Source organism: Pimephales promelas, chromosome 16 (genome assembly GCF_988280905.1).
Source record: "Pimephales promelas chromosome 16, fPimPro1.hap1.1, whole genome shotgun sequence".
In the NCBI taxonomy this organism is placed as follows: Eukaryota; Metazoa; Chordata; class Actinopteri; order Cypriniformes; family Leuciscidae; genus Pimephales; species Pimephales promelas.
In genome coordinates this window covers 31,853,726-31,871,270 of record NC_142784.1, presented here as the reverse complement: position 1 = coordinate 31,871,270, position 17,545 = coordinate 31,853,726, and the positions used below count along the sequence as shown (strand labels likewise).

The 17,545-nt window shown below is 35.4% G+C and overlaps 3 protein-coding genes across 3 annotated transcripts; all 3 read right to left on the bottom strand.

Moving 5' to 3' along the window:
* Positions 1-662: 662 nt before the first annotated feature.
* LOC148973391 (uncharacterized) lies at positions 663-4,076 on the bottom strand. The gene is made up of 3 exons (XM_089120733.1): positions 3,842-4,076; positions 1,973-2,254; positions 663-1,716 (listed from the first exon to the last, which is right to left on the bottom strand). The coding sequence occupies exons 2-3, from the start codon at positions 2,088-2,090 to the stop codon at positions 707-709; spliced, it is 1,128 nt and encodes a 375-aa protein (XP_088976859.1). The 5' UTR covers positions 2,091-2,254; positions 3,842-4,076; the 3' UTR covers positions 663-706.
* A 3,603-nt stretch (positions 4,077-7,679) lies between these two features.
* LOC120470696 (uncharacterized) lies at positions 7,680-10,500 on the bottom strand. The gene is made up of 2 exons (XM_089120737.1): positions 10,367-10,500; positions 7,680-10,120 (listed from the first exon to the last, which is right to left on the bottom strand). Exons 1-2 carry the CDS (start codon positions 10,449-10,451, stop codon positions 9,099-9,101), a joined length of 1,107 nt encoding a protein of 368 aa, XP_088976863.1. The 5' UTR covers positions 10,452-10,500; the 3' UTR covers positions 7,680-9,098.
* Positions 10,501-13,875: 3,375 nt separating this feature from the next.
* LOC148973390 (uncharacterized) lies at positions 13,876-15,196 on the bottom strand. The gene is made up of 2 exons (XM_089120744.1): positions 15,057-15,196; positions 13,876-14,801 (listed from the first exon to the last, which is right to left on the bottom strand). The coding sequence occupies exons 1-2, from the start codon at positions 15,172-15,174 to the stop codon at positions 13,876-13,878; spliced, it is 1,044 nt and encodes a 347-aa protein (XP_088976870.1). The 5' UTR covers positions 15,175-15,196.
* Positions 15,197-17,545: the final 2,349 nt, after the last annotated feature.

The window sequence follows — 17,545 nt, the reverse complement described above, 5'->3', positions numbered from 1 at the left end:
GGAACAGTTTCTTTTTCTGATGACGTAGGTTTCACAGTTTGGGTGGGGAAACGCTTAACCACTCCCCTCAAACCGTTAGTTTGCTAACGATGGAGAGGAGGAGCGCTAGAGTAAAACCCTGCCCTCTGTTCAATGTACCGTTTCACTTGGAAATACGTCAAAGCACTGGAGAAAAATCGTTTGCAACTTCCGGTTCACGGGGACTTTAAAGTGAGCGGATCTTGGTAAATTAAGTTGGACCTCAATGTTAAATGTGATTTATTGTCAGCCATCAAATTCATTAAAACATAATTAGTCAGAAAATAAAATAGTCAGTAAACGGAATAAGAATAAAACACAAAGGTAAATAATTTATAGGAGATGTGTGTGTGTGTGCTGTGGTTTTTAATCACTGCTGGTCTAGGATCAGTTTTCTCCATAATACTATGGTGGTTGCCTCAGCCTGTTGACAGGTTTCACTAATTATTACAGCTAGGCTGTAAAGATCTTCATTTGTGTTTTGTCTTACAGGTTTGGAACGACATGAGGGTCAGTAATTAATGACAGAATTTTAATTATTGGCTTGAGTAACCCTTTAAATCTTTCTATTTAACCAATCTTTTCATCAAAATAACCTAATCTATCTATTTGATATAGTGCTTTTATGAAAAACTCCATATTTTATCTCAATTTACTTTATTGAATTTGACATGAAAACAAATGTTGCTCACTTGAAACATTTTTTCATATGTATGTGAAGGCTTGCTAAATGTTTAAAAGTCTTCTCACATTGAGTACAGTGGTACGGCTTCTCTCCGGTATGAAGTCGCTCGTGTACTTTCAGAGTTCCAGGTAAAGCGAAACTTTTGTCACAATATGAGCACTTGTAAGGTCTTTCTCCAGTATGAGTTTTTTGGTGCCGTTTCAGATAGTCAGCTCTGATAAAGCTCTTCCCACAGTCACAACACACATGATCTTTCACTTCATTGTGTGTTTTCTGGTGCAGTTTAAAACTGAACAGTCGTGAAAAACTTTTTCCACAGAGAGAACACACATAAGGCTTCTCGTCTGAATGAACGATTAAGTGACTTTTCAGATGTCTTGACAAAATAAACTTTTTACCACACTGATCACAGATAAATGGCTTTTCTCCAGAGTGAACGCGGAGATGATATTTTAAACTTTTTGCATCTTTGAAAGTCTTCTCACACTGAGTACAGTAGTGCGGCCTCTCTCTAGTATGAACTCTCCCGTGTTCTTTCAGGTGTCCGGACCGAGCAAAACTCTTATTACAAACTGAGCACTTGTAAGGTTTTTCTCCAGTATGAATTATTTGGTGCTGTTTCAGATTGTCAGCTGCAGTAAAGCTCCTCCCACATTCACAACACACATGATTTCTCACTTCATTATGTATTTTCTGGTGATGTTTAAAACTATTCAGTCGTGAAAAACTCTTTCCACAGAGAGAACACACATAAGGCCTCTCATCTGAATGAACTCTCATGTGTCGGTTTAGATTTGATGACGAAATAAAATATTTCCCACACTGATCACAGTTAAATGGTTTTTCTCCAGAGTGATGGAGCAGATGAACACTGAGACCGGATGCTTTAGAAAAACTCTTTCCACACTGAGAGCAGGAGTGCAGCTTTTTGGCTTCTATTCCTTGAGTTTTGAAGTCGCAGTGTTTCTTCACGTCATTTAGTTTCTGTCTTTGCTCCTTCACTTCCAGCTGGTCTAAAATAAACATATTAATCAGTTAGAATCAGTTCAATGAGGTTAAATGAGAGAATTAAACACACTTGACTTAGCAAGCAGAAAACAAGACACCTGTCTGTATAAAGTATCTTTAAAAAGTCAGTTTTGTCATTCTCTTGTTAAAACGATTAAAACTGGCTTATGATCATTTACATGCATTTCTCTGTCATTTGTAATCCATATTTTCAGAGCTACGAAAGCAGTCAACAATAAAGAATCAAGAATGGACACCAACCTATTTGTTCCTCACTATCTTCTTGTTTTATTCTGGATGGTTCTGGATCAGTCATGTCTTCAATTTTCACTTTAATAAACTCCATCTCCTCTTCAATCTCCTCTTTAATAAACTCCATCTTTAACAGTCACACAGATTTCAGCTGCTACTCCTGGAGTTTGTCCTTCTCTTGTAGGATGATGGGAATATTCCCAGTATTTATTGGTGAATTGTTGTGGGAGGGGCTTCACTGCAGGTGTGAACTGTGATCACTGTGTGATACTGACGCCCACAGGACCAGATCTGGGAAAAACAATTTATACTGGGTTACTTTAACAGTAAACACATATTATGGTGCCTTTGATTTACTTCAAATATAGAGCATTTTGATGGTTACATATTAGTAGCAAATAAAAAGAGGTTGATTTTTTTTATGTAAATCCCAGCATATAACAAGGATAAATCAGGGCACAGATTCTATTATTCAATTAATATCTAAACTAACAAGAAATCTAACATTAGATGACAGAAATCAACCATCGATTGAGGGACTGAGAACGATGGCACAAAAGGAAATAATCTAACACTTGACTATCAAAATGTGGATAACAAGCAATATACATGATTATTATAATTTAAATGTATTCAAGAATAATTTATCATATATTGCTTGTTATTTAATTTAATTGCCATTAACAGTTGAACCAAAGCTTTCTTATTAGGTGAACTATTTTGAGGGACACCAGATCTGCCAAATTCAGGGTAACTGAGATTATACTGAAATACTGTAATCGTTACACTTCTTAAAGGAGTAGCTCACTTTTAAAAAAAAACTTTTGCTGATGATTTACTCACCCCCATGTCATCCAAGATGTCCATGTCTTTCTGTCTTCAAAGAAATTAAGGTTTTTGATGAAAACATTGCATTTTTCTCCATATAATGCACTGACTTTACTGGTAACCAAACTGTTCAAGGTCCAAATGAGAGTTTCAGTGCAAACTGTTCAAAGGGCTTTAAACGATTCCAGATGACGAATAAGGGTCTTATCAAGCGAAACGATTGCTCGTTTAATAAATAAATAAATAACAAAGTTTAAGTATTATAAGCTCAAATGCTCGCCTTGTTCTGTTTTGTGATGCAGAAAAAAATCAAAATGAATGAATCTTTATCCGAGTCAATTCGTTCATTTTGATGAACGAGTTCGAACAGGAGAGTCACGAACGCGCATCACAGAACAGAGCAAGGCGAGCATTTGAGCTTATAAAACTTAAACTTCGTTTTTTACTTTTTAAATGAGCGATTGTTTCGCTTGATAAGTCCCTTATTCATCGTCTGGATTCGTTTAAAGCCAATTCAACAGTTTGCACTGAAACTGTCTTTTGGACCTTGAACCGTTTGGTCCCCATTGAATTCCATTATATGGAGAAAAATCCTGGAATGTTTTCATCAAAAACCTTAATTTCTTTTCGATTGAACAAAGAAAGACATGGATATCTTGGATGACATGGGGGTGAGTAAATTATCAGCAAAAGTTTTTTTTTTGTTTTTTTTTAAGGGAACTACTCCTTTAAATTAAATGACTATGTGGTGCTTGATTTTAGAAATACAGATAATTTTGATATGGCATTTATAATGGCTCTATATGAAGGTAATTCATTTGTATGTGACTCTAGAATTTATAAGGATGAAACAAATTAAGTTATTCAATTCATATGTGAATTAAACAGGAATCTAACAAAGCTAATAGAAATCATAGGCCTATATATATACAATGTCTTGAATAGTGGCTGATCAAACTACAAATTTAATTATCTGTACGTTACAAAATGTACAATATACATTTAGATAACAAACATCAATTCTCGTATGATAAACATTAGATCTCTGACCTGCAGACTGGATACGGCATATTTCGCATTTGCTCTTCATTCACGATCGTTAACAGCGTCACTTTCAGCTTCAAATGATTAAAGTTTCAAGTCTCTCGCGCTTTTAGCTTTTTTGTTGCATTATCAAGATCATTAATATACCATACACTTAGGCTACAGGATCGCCACTTGTTCGACTATTACATTCAAAATAGCGCAAAAGGAAACAACAAAACGAGAGAGGGAGAGAACAAAACTTTCTGCGCATGCCTAGTGCGCGCGGTGTGTCATTTTTCTTAAAGGGGCCGCATTCAGTAAATCGCATCTGCACTGTTATTCAAATCCATCCAGTACTATAATATTTAATAACTCACAATTCTAATACATATAATATTTGGATCAACAATAAATTCACATTTACTCTATTATAGTTACAGTTTTTATACATGTCTCCCTTATTATGTAATTGCAGTCTAATTATATGGTCTTCTTTTGAATGCAGATATCTACAGCAGTGGCGAGGCCAGAAACTTAAAAGTGAGCGGATCTTGGTGAATTAAATTGGACCTCAATGTTAAATGTAATTTATTATCAGCCAACACTTTCATGAAAACAGCAGTGAGATTACTGATAGATAGATTCATAAAACCTGGAGCTCTAGTCCATAAAATCAAAGATGTCAAGCTCCTGAAAGGACAAACACTATAACCTCAAGAATGGACTCGTCTAGACCAGGGGTTTTCAAAGTCTATGACAGTGGGCCTCCCTTCTGACACAACTTACCCAATGCCCCCCAATCCCCCGTCCAAAAAAGAAAAAACACACACATATCATTGTCGGACTCATTGTCTTAAGAATTACAGACTCAATTCCTCACTTTATCATTGTTTGTGTGAACATGAAAAGTGCTGAAAAGTGCAGTTAGGCCTCATTTACACTGTCAGTGAAATGTGACGGGTCCATTCCGATCGCTAGGTCTAAACTAGCGATTTCTTTTCACTTAGTTATGCCCCCAGTACTAGCATTATACAATAAACAGTTTTTAGAGATAAAATTCTTTACATTCGATTATAATGAAAACAAATCTCAGAGAACGATTGACTTGGTACCGATGTTTATTAGACCAAAGATTCATTTTGCGCCGGAGTTCTCCTTTAACCGTGTTCCTGGAGGTTTCTTTTGCCAAATTGGACTAATTACCATATTTAAATAAATTTAATTGAGGAAGGAGACTGGGTGGGGTGTTGTGTTCGTGCAAGTGCGCTCAATTTTACGTTAATTGGAATGATACAAAGAGAATATGCATGGGATACTTCGTACGCAGAGATTCATACATCTGTTTTGTTTTTTTGTGCGTGCGCACATTTACAGCTTTGTTTGTATGCAATGTTTTAGTATGAATTTAACGCAAGTGTTTGTACATGAGGCCCCAGGACTGGCAGAATCTCTTGCTCATTTATACCTCAAATGCTAAATTCAGTCTACATGACTTTCTCAGTTTATATACTATTGTACTGGAAACCTAAATTAAACATTTAATACATTTGTAACACTACAAATGACAATAAAATACAAACGCTTCAAACAAGTTCATAAAGAAATTTTAAAAAAATAATCCAAATGAATCCAGTGGTTTAGTTAAACATTTTCTGAAGAGACACAGTTGCTTCATTTGATGAAAAGATTGAAATTAGGCTCTCAGATTTCATCAAAAAAGATCTTTATTTGCGTTTTGAACGAAAGTCTTACAGGTTTGGAACGACATGATGGTCAGTAAATGAGGGTCAGCATTTTCATTTTTGGCTGAACTAACTAACCCTTCAAATATTTCTAGTCAACCAAGCATTTCACCAAATTATTAATTATGTGCTCTGATGAAATACTCAATATTTTATCTTAGTGTACTTTAATGTATTTGACATGAAAATGAATGTTGATCACTTAAAACATTTTTTCATATGAGCGTGAAGGCTTGATAAACGTTTAAAACTCTTTTCACACGTAGTACAGTGATACGGCTTCTCTCCAGTGTGAACTCGCTCATGTAGTTTCAGGTTTCCAGACTGAGCGAAATTCTTGTCACAATATGAGCACTTGTAAGGTTTTTCTCCAGTATGAAGTCGCGCATGTAAATTCAGTGTTCCCAACTGAGTGAAACTCTTGTCACAGTATGAGCACTTGTAAGGTTTTTCTCCAGTGTGAATTCTTTGGTGCCGATTCAGTTCACCAGATGTAGCAAAGCTCTTCCCACAGTCACAACACACATGATCTCTCACTTCATTGTGTGTTTTCTGGTGCAGTTTAAAACTGTACAGTCGTGAAAAACTCTTTCCACAGACAGAACACACATAAGGCTTTACATCTGAATGAACAATCAGGTGTTTTTTAAGATTTGATGACAAATTAAAACCTTTACCGCACTGATCACACTTAAATGTTTTTTCTACAGAGTGAATGTGCAGATGATAACTGAGAGTTGATGCTTGAGTAAAAGTCTTTCCACACTGAGTACATGTATACGGTTTCTCTCCAGTGTGAATTCTCGTGTGTATCTTAAGGTATTCTTTATTCTTAAAACTCTTTCCACACTGAGTGCATGTATACGGTTTCTCTCCGGTGTGAATTCTTGTGTGTCTGTTCAGGTTTCGTTGATTTTGGAAACTCTTTCCACACTGAGAGCAGGAGTGCAGCTTATTGGCTTTTGTTTCTTGAGTTTTGAAGTCGCAGTGTTTCTTCACTTCATTTAGTTTCCGTCTTTGCTCCTTCACTTCCATCTCGTCTAAAATAAATATTTTAATCAGTTAGAATCAGTTCAATAATGTTAAATGTGAGACTTAAAAACACTTAGAAAGCAGAAAACAAGACACCTGTCTGTATAAAGTATCTTTAATGTGCAAAGTTTGGTTCTGTCATTCACTTGTTAATACTATTAAAAGTGACTTATGATAATTTAGATGCATTTCTCTATCATTTGTCATTCATATTTTCAGAGATACGAATCAAGAATGGACACCAACCTATTTGTTCCTCAGTATCTTCATGTTTTATTCTGGATGGTTCTGGATCACTCATGTCTTCAATTTTCACTTTAATAAACTCCATCTTTAACAGTCACACAGATTTCAGCTGCTACTCCTGGAGTTTGTCCTTCTCTTGTAGGATGATGGGAATATTCCCAGTATTTATTGGTGAATTGTTGTGGGAGGGGCTTCACTGCAGGTGTGAACTGTGATCACTGTGTGATACTGACGCCCACAGGACCAGATGGTGAATTGTTCTTATGGGCACCAGATTGCAAAATTCAAGGTTATTCAAATTATACTTAAATAGTTTAGTAATTACACACCTTAAATTAAATTACCATATATGTGCTTGATTTAAGAAATTATAGATAATTTTGTTATGGTTATATATTATTAGCATATTAGTTTCATTATATTATATTATTCATGTGACTCCAGATTTTAAAAGGAGGGAACAAATCACATGTTAAATTGTTTAATTAATATACCAATTAAATAGCAATCTTACAAAGATAACATAAATCATTCACAATATATCATATGCTAATCAAAACTACTAATTTAAGTCTCTGCACGTTACCCTGTCAACAACGTACATTTAGGCAAGACAAATATCAATTCTTACATTATGAATATAACATATCTGACCTGCAGACTGGAAATATGCGCATCCGAAGAAAATATTCCACATTTGCTCTTCATTCATGATCGATAACAGCGTCACTTTCAGCTTCAACTGGTTAAAGTGTCATCACTCTTGTCTCGTGTCTCTCGCGCTTCTCTCTTTTTTATTGCATTATCAAGAACTTTAACATAATATACACTAACAGGGGATCACAACGTGTTCGACTGTTTTATTCATAATAGCGATATAGCGTCAAAGGAAAGAAAGAAAACACAAGCTCTCGCGCTTCTCTCTGTTCTGCGCATGCTCAGTCCGCGCGGTGTCATATTTCTTAAAGGGCCCGCATTCAGTAAATCACATCTCCGCACTGTTGTGATCGTCTGATAGCATTTAAAGTCCCCTGAAGCTGAACTGACACGGTCATTTGGACCTTGAAACTGTTGGAGTCCATTGAAGTCCATTATATGGAGAAAATCCTGTAATGTTTTTAACAAAAAAACTTAATTTCTTTTCAACTGAAGAAAGACATGGACATCTTGCACTCTCAGAAAAAAAAGGTACAAAAGCTGTCACTGGGGCTGTACCTTTTCAAAAGGTACACTTTTGTACCTTAAGGGTACATATTAGCACCTAAAATGACCATATTAACACTTAAACTGTACATATTAGTACCTGAAATGTACATATTAGCACCTATTAGCACCTAAAATGTACATATTAATACCTGAAATGTACATATTAGCACCAAAAATTTACATATTAGCACATAAAATGTACATATTAGCACATAAAACGTACAAATTAGTACCTAAAATGGACAAAAGTGTACCTTTTGAAAAGGTACAGCCCCAGTGACAGCTTTTGTACCTTTTTTCTGAGAGTGTGGATGACATGGGGGTGAGTAAATAATCAGCAAAAGTTTTTTTTAAAGTGAATTAATCATTTAAGACCAAACCTCCAGATTCGCAGTATGTCATGTGGGGTTACTGAGGGCCGACTAGTGTATTCATCATCTGCATACTATACAGTGCACAAACACATGTAAACCAAAATATCAGGTGCCATTATAAAGACTATAACTTTACTGTTTGCTCCTTATGTCAACGACAAGCTTTGACATCAACCTGATGGTACTTCAATGACCAGCTCTTTCTACAGTAAACCAGGTATGTGCATTCACGCCATGTTATAATTGCAGCTTCCAAGCGCTCTCGTTCTCATTGAACTCGTAATTGCAACTTGTAAACTGGGAATTTTCTGAGAGTTCCTACTTTTACCACATGACCAGTGTACCACCCCACTGCTGCTGATTCATTTAGCCGTTAATAGTGTTGACTTTAAAATCCGTAATTCCCAGTCAATGAACATGAATGGCTCAGAGTACAACGTCACATTTTGTCATCTCGGAATAACGGTATTACGTCATGGTGTGAATGCAGCAAATGGCTTTGAGTATTTGACAACAGAATCATCTGACATTATGATGTATTTGTCTATCTTTTTCTTCCTCTGTTAGTACACAGCTGACAAGGACCCATACAGACAAACTAATCCCCTGCGTTGAAAGTCAAGAAAGCCCTCCACTATATAGTTTCAGAGTTCCAGACAAAGCGAATCTCTCGTCACAGTATTAGCACTCGTAAGGTCTTTCTCGAATATGAGTTCTGTGGTGCCGTTTCAGATGGTCAGCTCTAGTAAAGCTCTTCCCACATTTAAAGCACACATGATCTTTCACTCCAACATGTGTTTTCTGGTGCAGTTTAAAACCTTTCAGCCGTGAAAAACTCTTTCCACAGAGAGAACACACATAAGGCTTCTCATCTGAATGAACGATCAGGTGACTTTTCAGATGTTTTGATGAAATGAATTTTGTTCCACACTGATCACAGTTAAATGGCTTTTCTCCAGAGTGAATGCGCAGGTGATCTTTTAAACTTTTTCCATCTTTGAAACTCTTCCCACACTGAGTACAGTGGTACGGCTTCTCTCCAGTATGAACTCGCTCATGTAGTTTCAGGTACCCAGACCGAGCAAAACTCTTGTCACAGTATGAGCACTTGTAAGGTTTTTCTCCGGTATGAATTCTTTGGTGCTGTTTCAGATGACTAGATATTGCAAAGCTCTTCCCACAGTCACAACACACATGATCTTTCACTTCATCATGTGTTTTCTGGTGCAGTTTAAAACACTTCAGCCTTGAAAAACTCTTTCCACAGAGAGAACACACATAAGGCCTCTCATCTGAATGAACTATCAGGTGTTGCGAAAGATTTGATGATGAATTAAAACCTTTACCACACTGATCACATTTAAATGGTTTTTCTCCAGAGTGAATGTGCAGATGAACACTGAGACCTGATGATTGAGAAAAACTCTTTCCACACTGAGTGCATGGATACATTTTCTCTCCAGTGTGAATTCTCATGTGTGTCTTAAGGCTTCCTTTTTGTCTGAAACTCTTTCCACACTGAGTGCATGGATACGGTTTTTCTCCAGTGTGAATTCTTACGTGTTTTTTAAGGTCACCTTTATTTTGGAAACTCTTTCCACACTGTGAGCAGGAGTGTTCCAGGTCTGTTCCTTGAGTTTTGAAGTCGCAGTGTTTCTTCACTTCAATTAGTTTCTGTCTTTGCTCCGTCACTTCCATCTTGTCTAAAATGAATGCATTAGTTAGAATCATTTCAATGATGTTAAATGTGAGAATTAAAAACACTCAGCAAGCAGAAAGCAAGACACCTGTCTGTATAAAGTATCTCTGAAAATGTGGTTCTGTCATTCACTTGTTAAAGCGATTACAACTGGGTTATGATCATTTAGATGCATTTCTCTATCATTTGTAATCCATATTTCAGAGATACGAAAGCAGTCAACAATAAAGAATCAAGAATGGACACCAACCTATTTGTTCCTCAGTATCTTCATGTTTTATTCTGGATGGTTCTGGATCAGTCATGTCTTCAATCTCCTCTTTAATAAACTCCATCTTTAACAGTCGCACAGATTTCAGCTGCTACTCCTGGAGTTTGTCCTTCTCTTGTAGGATGATGGGAATATTCCCAGTGTTTATTGGTGAATTGTTGTGGGAGGGGCTTCACTGCAGGTGTGAACTGTGATCACTGTGTGATACTGACGCCCACAGGACCAGATCTGGAAAAAACAAAGATAAGATACTAAATTTATATTGGATTACTTTAACAGTAAACACATATGGTGCCTTTGATTTAGTTCAAATATAGAGCATTTTGATGGTTACAATATAGTGGCATATAAAAATAATTTTAAAGTAGCTAAATCCCAGCATTTAATAAGGATGAAACAGGGCACAGATTATATTCATTTAATATTTAAACCAATCAGAAATATAACATTAGACAACAGAAATTAACAATTGATTAAGGGACTGAGAATGATGGCACAAAAGGAAATAATCTAACGCTTGACCATCAAAATGCGGATAACAAGTATGTGTACACGATTATTATAATTTAAATGTATTCCAGATTAATATACGATATATTACTCATTATTTAATTGATTATATATTGCCAGTAACAGTTGAACTAATAGTGTCTAATTTGGTTAACTATTGTGAGGGACACCAGATCTGCCAAATTCAAGGTTACTGCATCACGATATGCGGATATGAACCCAAACGCAGACAGTAATAAATAAAACATGGATTTATTAAACAGACAGAAAACAAAAACACAGGAGGGGGCAAACGAACGTTGAAAAGACTAGACTGATAAACTTGACATTAACATGAGACTAACAGGTGGGGATGCCTGATACGAAATTGTCATTCCGAAGCTTTGCGAGAAGTGAAGTTGGCTCATCTTGACCGCGTGGGTAATATTTTGGAGAGAGAGTTTAATTTGTGTGTATGGGGTAGGCTAAACTGCAGTGATGTGATGAGCGGACAGATGTACGGCACTAGGCTATATGTTTATGTTTGTATAGTAATGTTTTTATAGGTCTGGTGAGACCAAAGAAAGTTTTCCAGCCTTCCAAAGATGAGAAATTTATATTTTTAATAAGAATCTCTAAAAAGTGAGACATTGTGGCTTGATTTCTTTAATTATTCATTGGTCAGGACCAAAATAACATTCTGCACAGTAAGAAGCCTCCAGTTTACAAGCTTCACATATTAGAAAAATAGCTACAACAATTAAAAAAAACACATTTTTATTCGCTTGTTGTCGAGGTTGTTTCAGATCAACACCTGCAAGTGGTGTCACAGTGGAGAAGGGTGTCGGATTGATTCGAAGCCTTGACACAATATGGCGCATTTGGTTCAACTGTTTCATTGCTTCACATAGCCTCGATCTGCCCACCACTACTAACAGGTAGGATACAAACTCTGATCACGGGAATACACAGCTCACAGAACATGATGACAAGATACGAAATGAACAAGCACCGAGTGACAAACCCAAAGACCTTAAACGACATGAGAACAAATCCTGACGTTCTGAGATTATACCGAAATACTGTAATAATTACACTTCTCAATTTAAATGACCATATCTGTTTGATTTCAGAAATATTTAATTTGTATATGTAGTTGTATATATAATTATATAGTATCATTTTAAAACGGATCTATCAAAGTAGATAAGCTCATTTACGTGACAAAAGATTCTATAAGGATGAAACAAGTGAAAGGTTAAATTCTTCCATTCTTAATATATTAATTAATCCGGAGTCTAACAAAATAACAGAAGTCACAATGTGTACAGACTGAAGAGTGGCTAATCAAAATAATTCTCTGTACGTTACAATATACATTTAACACAAACATCAATTCTTACATTATAAATATAACATATCTGACCTGCAGACTGTAAATATATGACATCCGAAGAAAATATTCCACATTTGTCCTTCATTCATGATCGTTAACAGCGTCACTTTCAGGTTTCAGCTTCAAATGGTTAAAGTTTCAGCGCTCGACTCGTCTCTCGCGCTTTTCTCTTTTTTATTGCATTAACAATAACATTAATATAATATAATACAAATACAGGGGATCACAACATGTTCGACTGTTACATTCATAATAGCATCAAAATAAACATCAAAAAGACAGAGAGAAAGAGAGAGAAGTATGAAAACAAAACTGAGCCTCTCGCACTTCTCTCTTCTGCGCATGCTCAGTGCGCGTGGTGTCATATTTCTTAAAGGGGCGGCATTCAGTAAATCACATCTCCGCACTGTTATGGACCAAATCCACTATTATAATGCACAATAATAATACATATATGTATTCAATAATATATTCACCTTCAATCATTTACAGTTACATTTTTGTTTTCTTTTATATATGCATGAACAGAAATTGAAATAAATACGAAATTTAAATAAATAAAAACATAGCAACGAAATTAAAATAAATAAAAACAAAATTTAAATAAATAAAAACGAAATTTAAATAAATAATGGCACGCACTTCTGTCCACACACACTCGACTGTTCTGCGCTCTAGCCTGAGAGTACTCCCATTGCAGGAACACTTTTAGTAGTCCAAGAAGCAGCAAATGTATTTATCAAGTAGCTATAACGAAGTTATATGTTAAGTATTATATTTCACCAGATTTTATACTTATTGAAGCGCGAATGAGAACCGTTTCGAGTGGGATGTCAGGTGTGCAAAAAAAAAAAAAAGAATCGAATGTCATATTTTCAAATCAATACCAACCCACCGAACGAATATTCGGGTGCAGCCCTAATCTTTTCTTTCAAAACAAAACCAAAGGTTAAAAAAAATTGACCAAGTACAGTGTGTCAGAGAAAATAAAGGCACTGTCTTCTCCTATTAATAATACTAACACAGAAGCTCCACAAGGGTCTTATTTACTTATTTAGTTGCACCTTTGCATAATTTGGATAGCACTCAAGGGGGATGTTTGTGTTGGCAAAGCAGTTGTTTGGTTGTTGATGTTTGCTGTATGACAAAAAATGAATTTCCGTAAGGACTAAATAAATATCTATCTATCTATGACAATTTCAGACCCAAACATGATTTCTAAGTGGGGGAACTTGCAAAATAGCAGGGTGTTCAAATACTTATTGTCCTCACTGTATATGAATGATTATGGGACAATGAATATATTTTATTACTGAATTTTATAAAGGAAATAAATAAGCATTCAGAAGGATAGATATATTTAAAGAGACAAGGGATTTTGATCAAACCCTTCAAAGTGTTTCAAGTTAACCAATCTTTTCACCACATTAACAAACTTAATCTAGATGATATAGTTCTTGAAAAACTCCATATTTTATCTCAGTGCAATTTAATGTATTTGACATGAAAACTAATGTTGTTCACTTCAAACATTTTTTTCATACGAGTTTGAAGAAGGCTTGATAAATGTCTAAATTTTACTCTTCTCACACGTAGTAGAGTCTTATCGCTTCTCTCCAGTGTGAAGTCGCTCGTGTGATTTCAGGTTTCCAGAATGAGCAAAACTCTTGTCACAGTATGAGCACTTGTAAGGTTTTTCTCCAGTATGAATTCTTTGGTGCTGTTTCAGATAGTCAGCTCTAGTAAAGCTCTTCCCACATTTAAAGCACACATTATCTTTCACTCCAACATGTGTTTTCTGGTGCAGTTTAAAATTGTTCAGTCGTGAAAAACTCTTTCCACAGAGAGAACACACATAAGGCTTCTCATCTGAATGAACTTTCAGGTGTGATTTTAGATCTGATGATGAAATAAACCCTTTTCCACACTGATCACAGTTGAATTTTTTTTCTCCAGAGTGAACACGCAGATGATACTTGAGTAAAGATGAAGATGTGAAACTCTTTCCACACTGAGTGCATGGATACGTATTTTCTCCAGTATGAATTCTTTGATGCAATTTCAGATCATGAGATCTAGCAAAGCTCTTCCCACAGTCAAAGCACACATGATCTTTCACTTCATCATGTGTTTTCTGGTGCCGTTTAAAACTGTCCATTCGTGAAAAACTCTTTCCACAGAGAGAACACACATAAGGCTTTTCATCTGAATGAACTTTCAAGTGTAGTTTTAGATTTGATGATGAAATAAAATATTTATCACACTGATCACAGTTAAATGGTTTTTCTCCAGAGTGAACGTGCAGATGATAACTGAGAGCTGATGCATGAGTAAAACTCTTCTCACACTGAGTGCATGGATACGGTTTCTCTCCAGTGTGAATCCTCATGTGTCTGTTAAGGTTTATTTTATTTTGGAAACTCTTTCCACACTGAGAGCAGGAGTGCAGCTTTTTGGCTTTTTTCCCTTGAGTTTTGAAATCACAGCGTTTCTTCACTTCACGTCTTTGCTCAGTCACTTCCAGCTGGTCTAAAATAAACATATAAATCAGTTAGAATCAGTTCAATGATGTTAAATGTGTGAATTAAACACACTTGACTTAGCAATTAGAAAACAAGACACCTGTCTGTATAAAGTATCTTTAAAAGTTCAGTTTTGTCATTCTCTTGTTAAAACGATTAAAACTGGCTTATGATCATTTACATGCGTTTCTCTGTCATTTGTAATCCATATTTCAGAGCAACGAAAGCAGTCAACAATGAAGAATCAAGAATTGACACCAACCTATTTGTTGCTCAGTATCTTCATGTTTTATTCTGGATGGTTCTGGATCAGTCATGTCTTTAATCTCCTCTTTAATAAACTCCATCTCCTCTTTAATCTCCTCTTTAATAAACTCCATCTTTAACAGTCACACAGATTTCAGCTGCTACTCCTGGAGTTTGTCCTTCTCTTGTAGGATGATGGGAATATTCCCAGTATTTATTGGTGAATTGTTGTGGGAGGGGCTTCACTGCAGGTGTGAACTGTGATCACTGTGTGATACTGACGCCCACAGGACCAGATCTGGAAAAATCAAAGATAAGTTACTGAATTTATACTGGAATACTTTAACAGTAAACACATATGGTGCCTTTGATTTAGTGTATAGCATTGCGATTGTTCGCATTGTTACTAATATTATTATACATATTAGTAGCATATAAAACAACTGTAGGTTGATAATTTTCATGTAACTCAGCAGGATCTAATAGGGATGAAACAGGGCACAGGTTCTATTATTCAATTACTATCTAAACTAATCAGAAATATAACATAAGATGACAGAAAAATCAACCATTGATTAAGGGACTAAGAATGACACGACCATAAAAATGTGGATAACAAGTACTTAACATTATTATAATAATTTAAGTGTTTTTTTTTCAGAATAATTTATCATATATTGCTCATTATTTAATTTCAATTATCATATTGCAATTTTTGGTTGAACTAGGCTTAAACTTTCTAAATTGGTGAACTATTGTGAGGGACGGCAGATCTGCCAAATTCAAGGGTACTGAGTTTATACTTTAATAATTACACTTCTTAAATGAAATGGCCATATGTGCTTGATTTAAGAAATATAGATAATGTTGATACGGTTATGTAGCATTTAAAACGGCTTTAAATAAAGGTTGTTCATTGTTATGTGACTCCAGATTTTATAAGAATATGCCTTACGCTTTGTGACCAATACCTCTCCATGCACTCATCATTGTACCTTGTATGAATGGGTGGGTTGGACTTCTTTGTTTCAGAGGAGAAAAAGTATGTTGATGTTTATTGCTAAGGCTTTGCTAGGCAAATTACCAATTTATATATGTCATTTATTATCTTGCTGCATTTATAATTATAGCACTAGATCTAGTGAAATTTAAAAAAACTGCTTTTAAAGGTTCCTAGAGTGCGTTCAGAGCTTGGTAAAACTGCTTTTTCTTTCTATGCCCCTTGGTTATAGATAAAAACTCTTCCCCCTTTAAACGTTTTTAAAAATCTTTTATTGACATATTTAAAGGAAACGTGTGCTTGTTTTGTAAAGTAACTTTTGTCTATTTTATGAGCGCTGGGTAAAATTGTATGTAAGATTGAGTTTTATGTCTGTATTGTAATATATGTGAAACTTTTTTGTGCTGCCATTTTGGCCAGGACTCCCTGGAAAAAGAGATTTTTATCTCAATGGGACTATCCTGGTAAAATAAAGGATAAATAAAAATAAATAAGAATGAAAAAAGTCACATGTTAAATTATTAAATATCAATTAACGTTATACAGGAATCTTACAAAGATAACAGAAATCATACAAAATAAGCCTGTGTTATCAAAACTAACGGTAATGATTTAATTATCTGTACGTTATTATGCAACGAGCTGGACATTTGAGCAACACAAAATTCTTACATGATAAATATAACAACTCTCACCTGCAGACTGGAAATATGCGGCATATATTTCACATTTGCTCTTCATTCATGATCGTTAACAGCGTCACTTTCAGCCTCAAATGGTGAAAGTTTCAGCTCTTGTCTCGTGTCTCTCGCGCTTCTCTCTTTTTTATTGCATTAACAAGAACTTTAACATAATATACACTAACAGTGGATGACAAAGTGTTCGACTATAACATTTATAGCAGCGTCAAATAAAACAACAAAAAGAAAGAGAGAGACAGAAGAAAGAAAACAAAGCTATTCAAAGGTTCTCGCACTTCTCTCTTCCGCGCATGCTCAGTGCGCGCGGTGTCATATTTCTTAAAGGGGCCGCATTCAGTAAATCACATCTACGCACTGGACCAAATCCACTATTCTAACAATTAATAATGCACAGTAATAATATATATAATATATGGATTAACAAATAGATTCACCCTTACATAAATTCACGGATCTTGGTGAATAAAGTTGGACCTCAATGTATAATGAGATTTATTGACAGCCAACAGTTTCATGAAAACAACAAAATACATTTAAAAATAAAATAGCCAGTGAACATAATATGAATAAAACCCGAAGGTAAATAATCATTTATTTATTTTTTATACCTTTAAATGTGTCTAAGGCGGCTGGACTAGCCTGGTTCAACCAGACTGTTGTACATTTCATTTGTATAGAGCGTCTGGCCTCTCTCCATTTGAGAAACGTTTACTTCCTTGTGGGTTCTCTGTTAAAGTTCAAAACTATTGGATCAGCCCAGAGTCACTCGGGATCTGCCATAGCCAATTGCTAATGTGTGGAATG

Bases quoted from the DNA above. Each gene is read 5' to 3' on its own strand.
- LOC148973391 (XM_089120733.1), bottom strand. From the start codon at position 2,090: ATGGAGTTTATTAAAGAGGAGATTGAAGAGGAGATGGAGTTTATTAAA. The intron at 1,717-1,972 runs GTTGGTGTCCAT...TGTTTATTTTAG, and splicing joins AGATAGTGAGGAACAAATAG to ACCAGCTGGAAGTGAAGGAG.
- LOC148973390 (XM_089120744.1), bottom strand. From the start codon at position 15,174: ATGGAGTTTATTAAAGAGGAGATTAAAGAGGAGATGGAGTTTATTAAA. The intron at 14,802-15,056 runs GTTGGTGTCAAT...TGTTTATTTTAG, and splicing joins AGATACTGAGCAACAAATAG to ACCAGCTGGAAGTGACTGAG.
- LOC120470696 (XM_089120737.1), bottom strand. From the start codon at position 10,451: ATGGAGTTTATTAAAGAGGAGATTGAAGACATGACTGATCCAGAACCA. The intron at 10,121-10,366 runs GTTGGTGTCCAT...CATTCATTTTAG, and splicing joins AGATACTGAGGAACAAATAG to ACAAGATGGAAGTGACGGAG.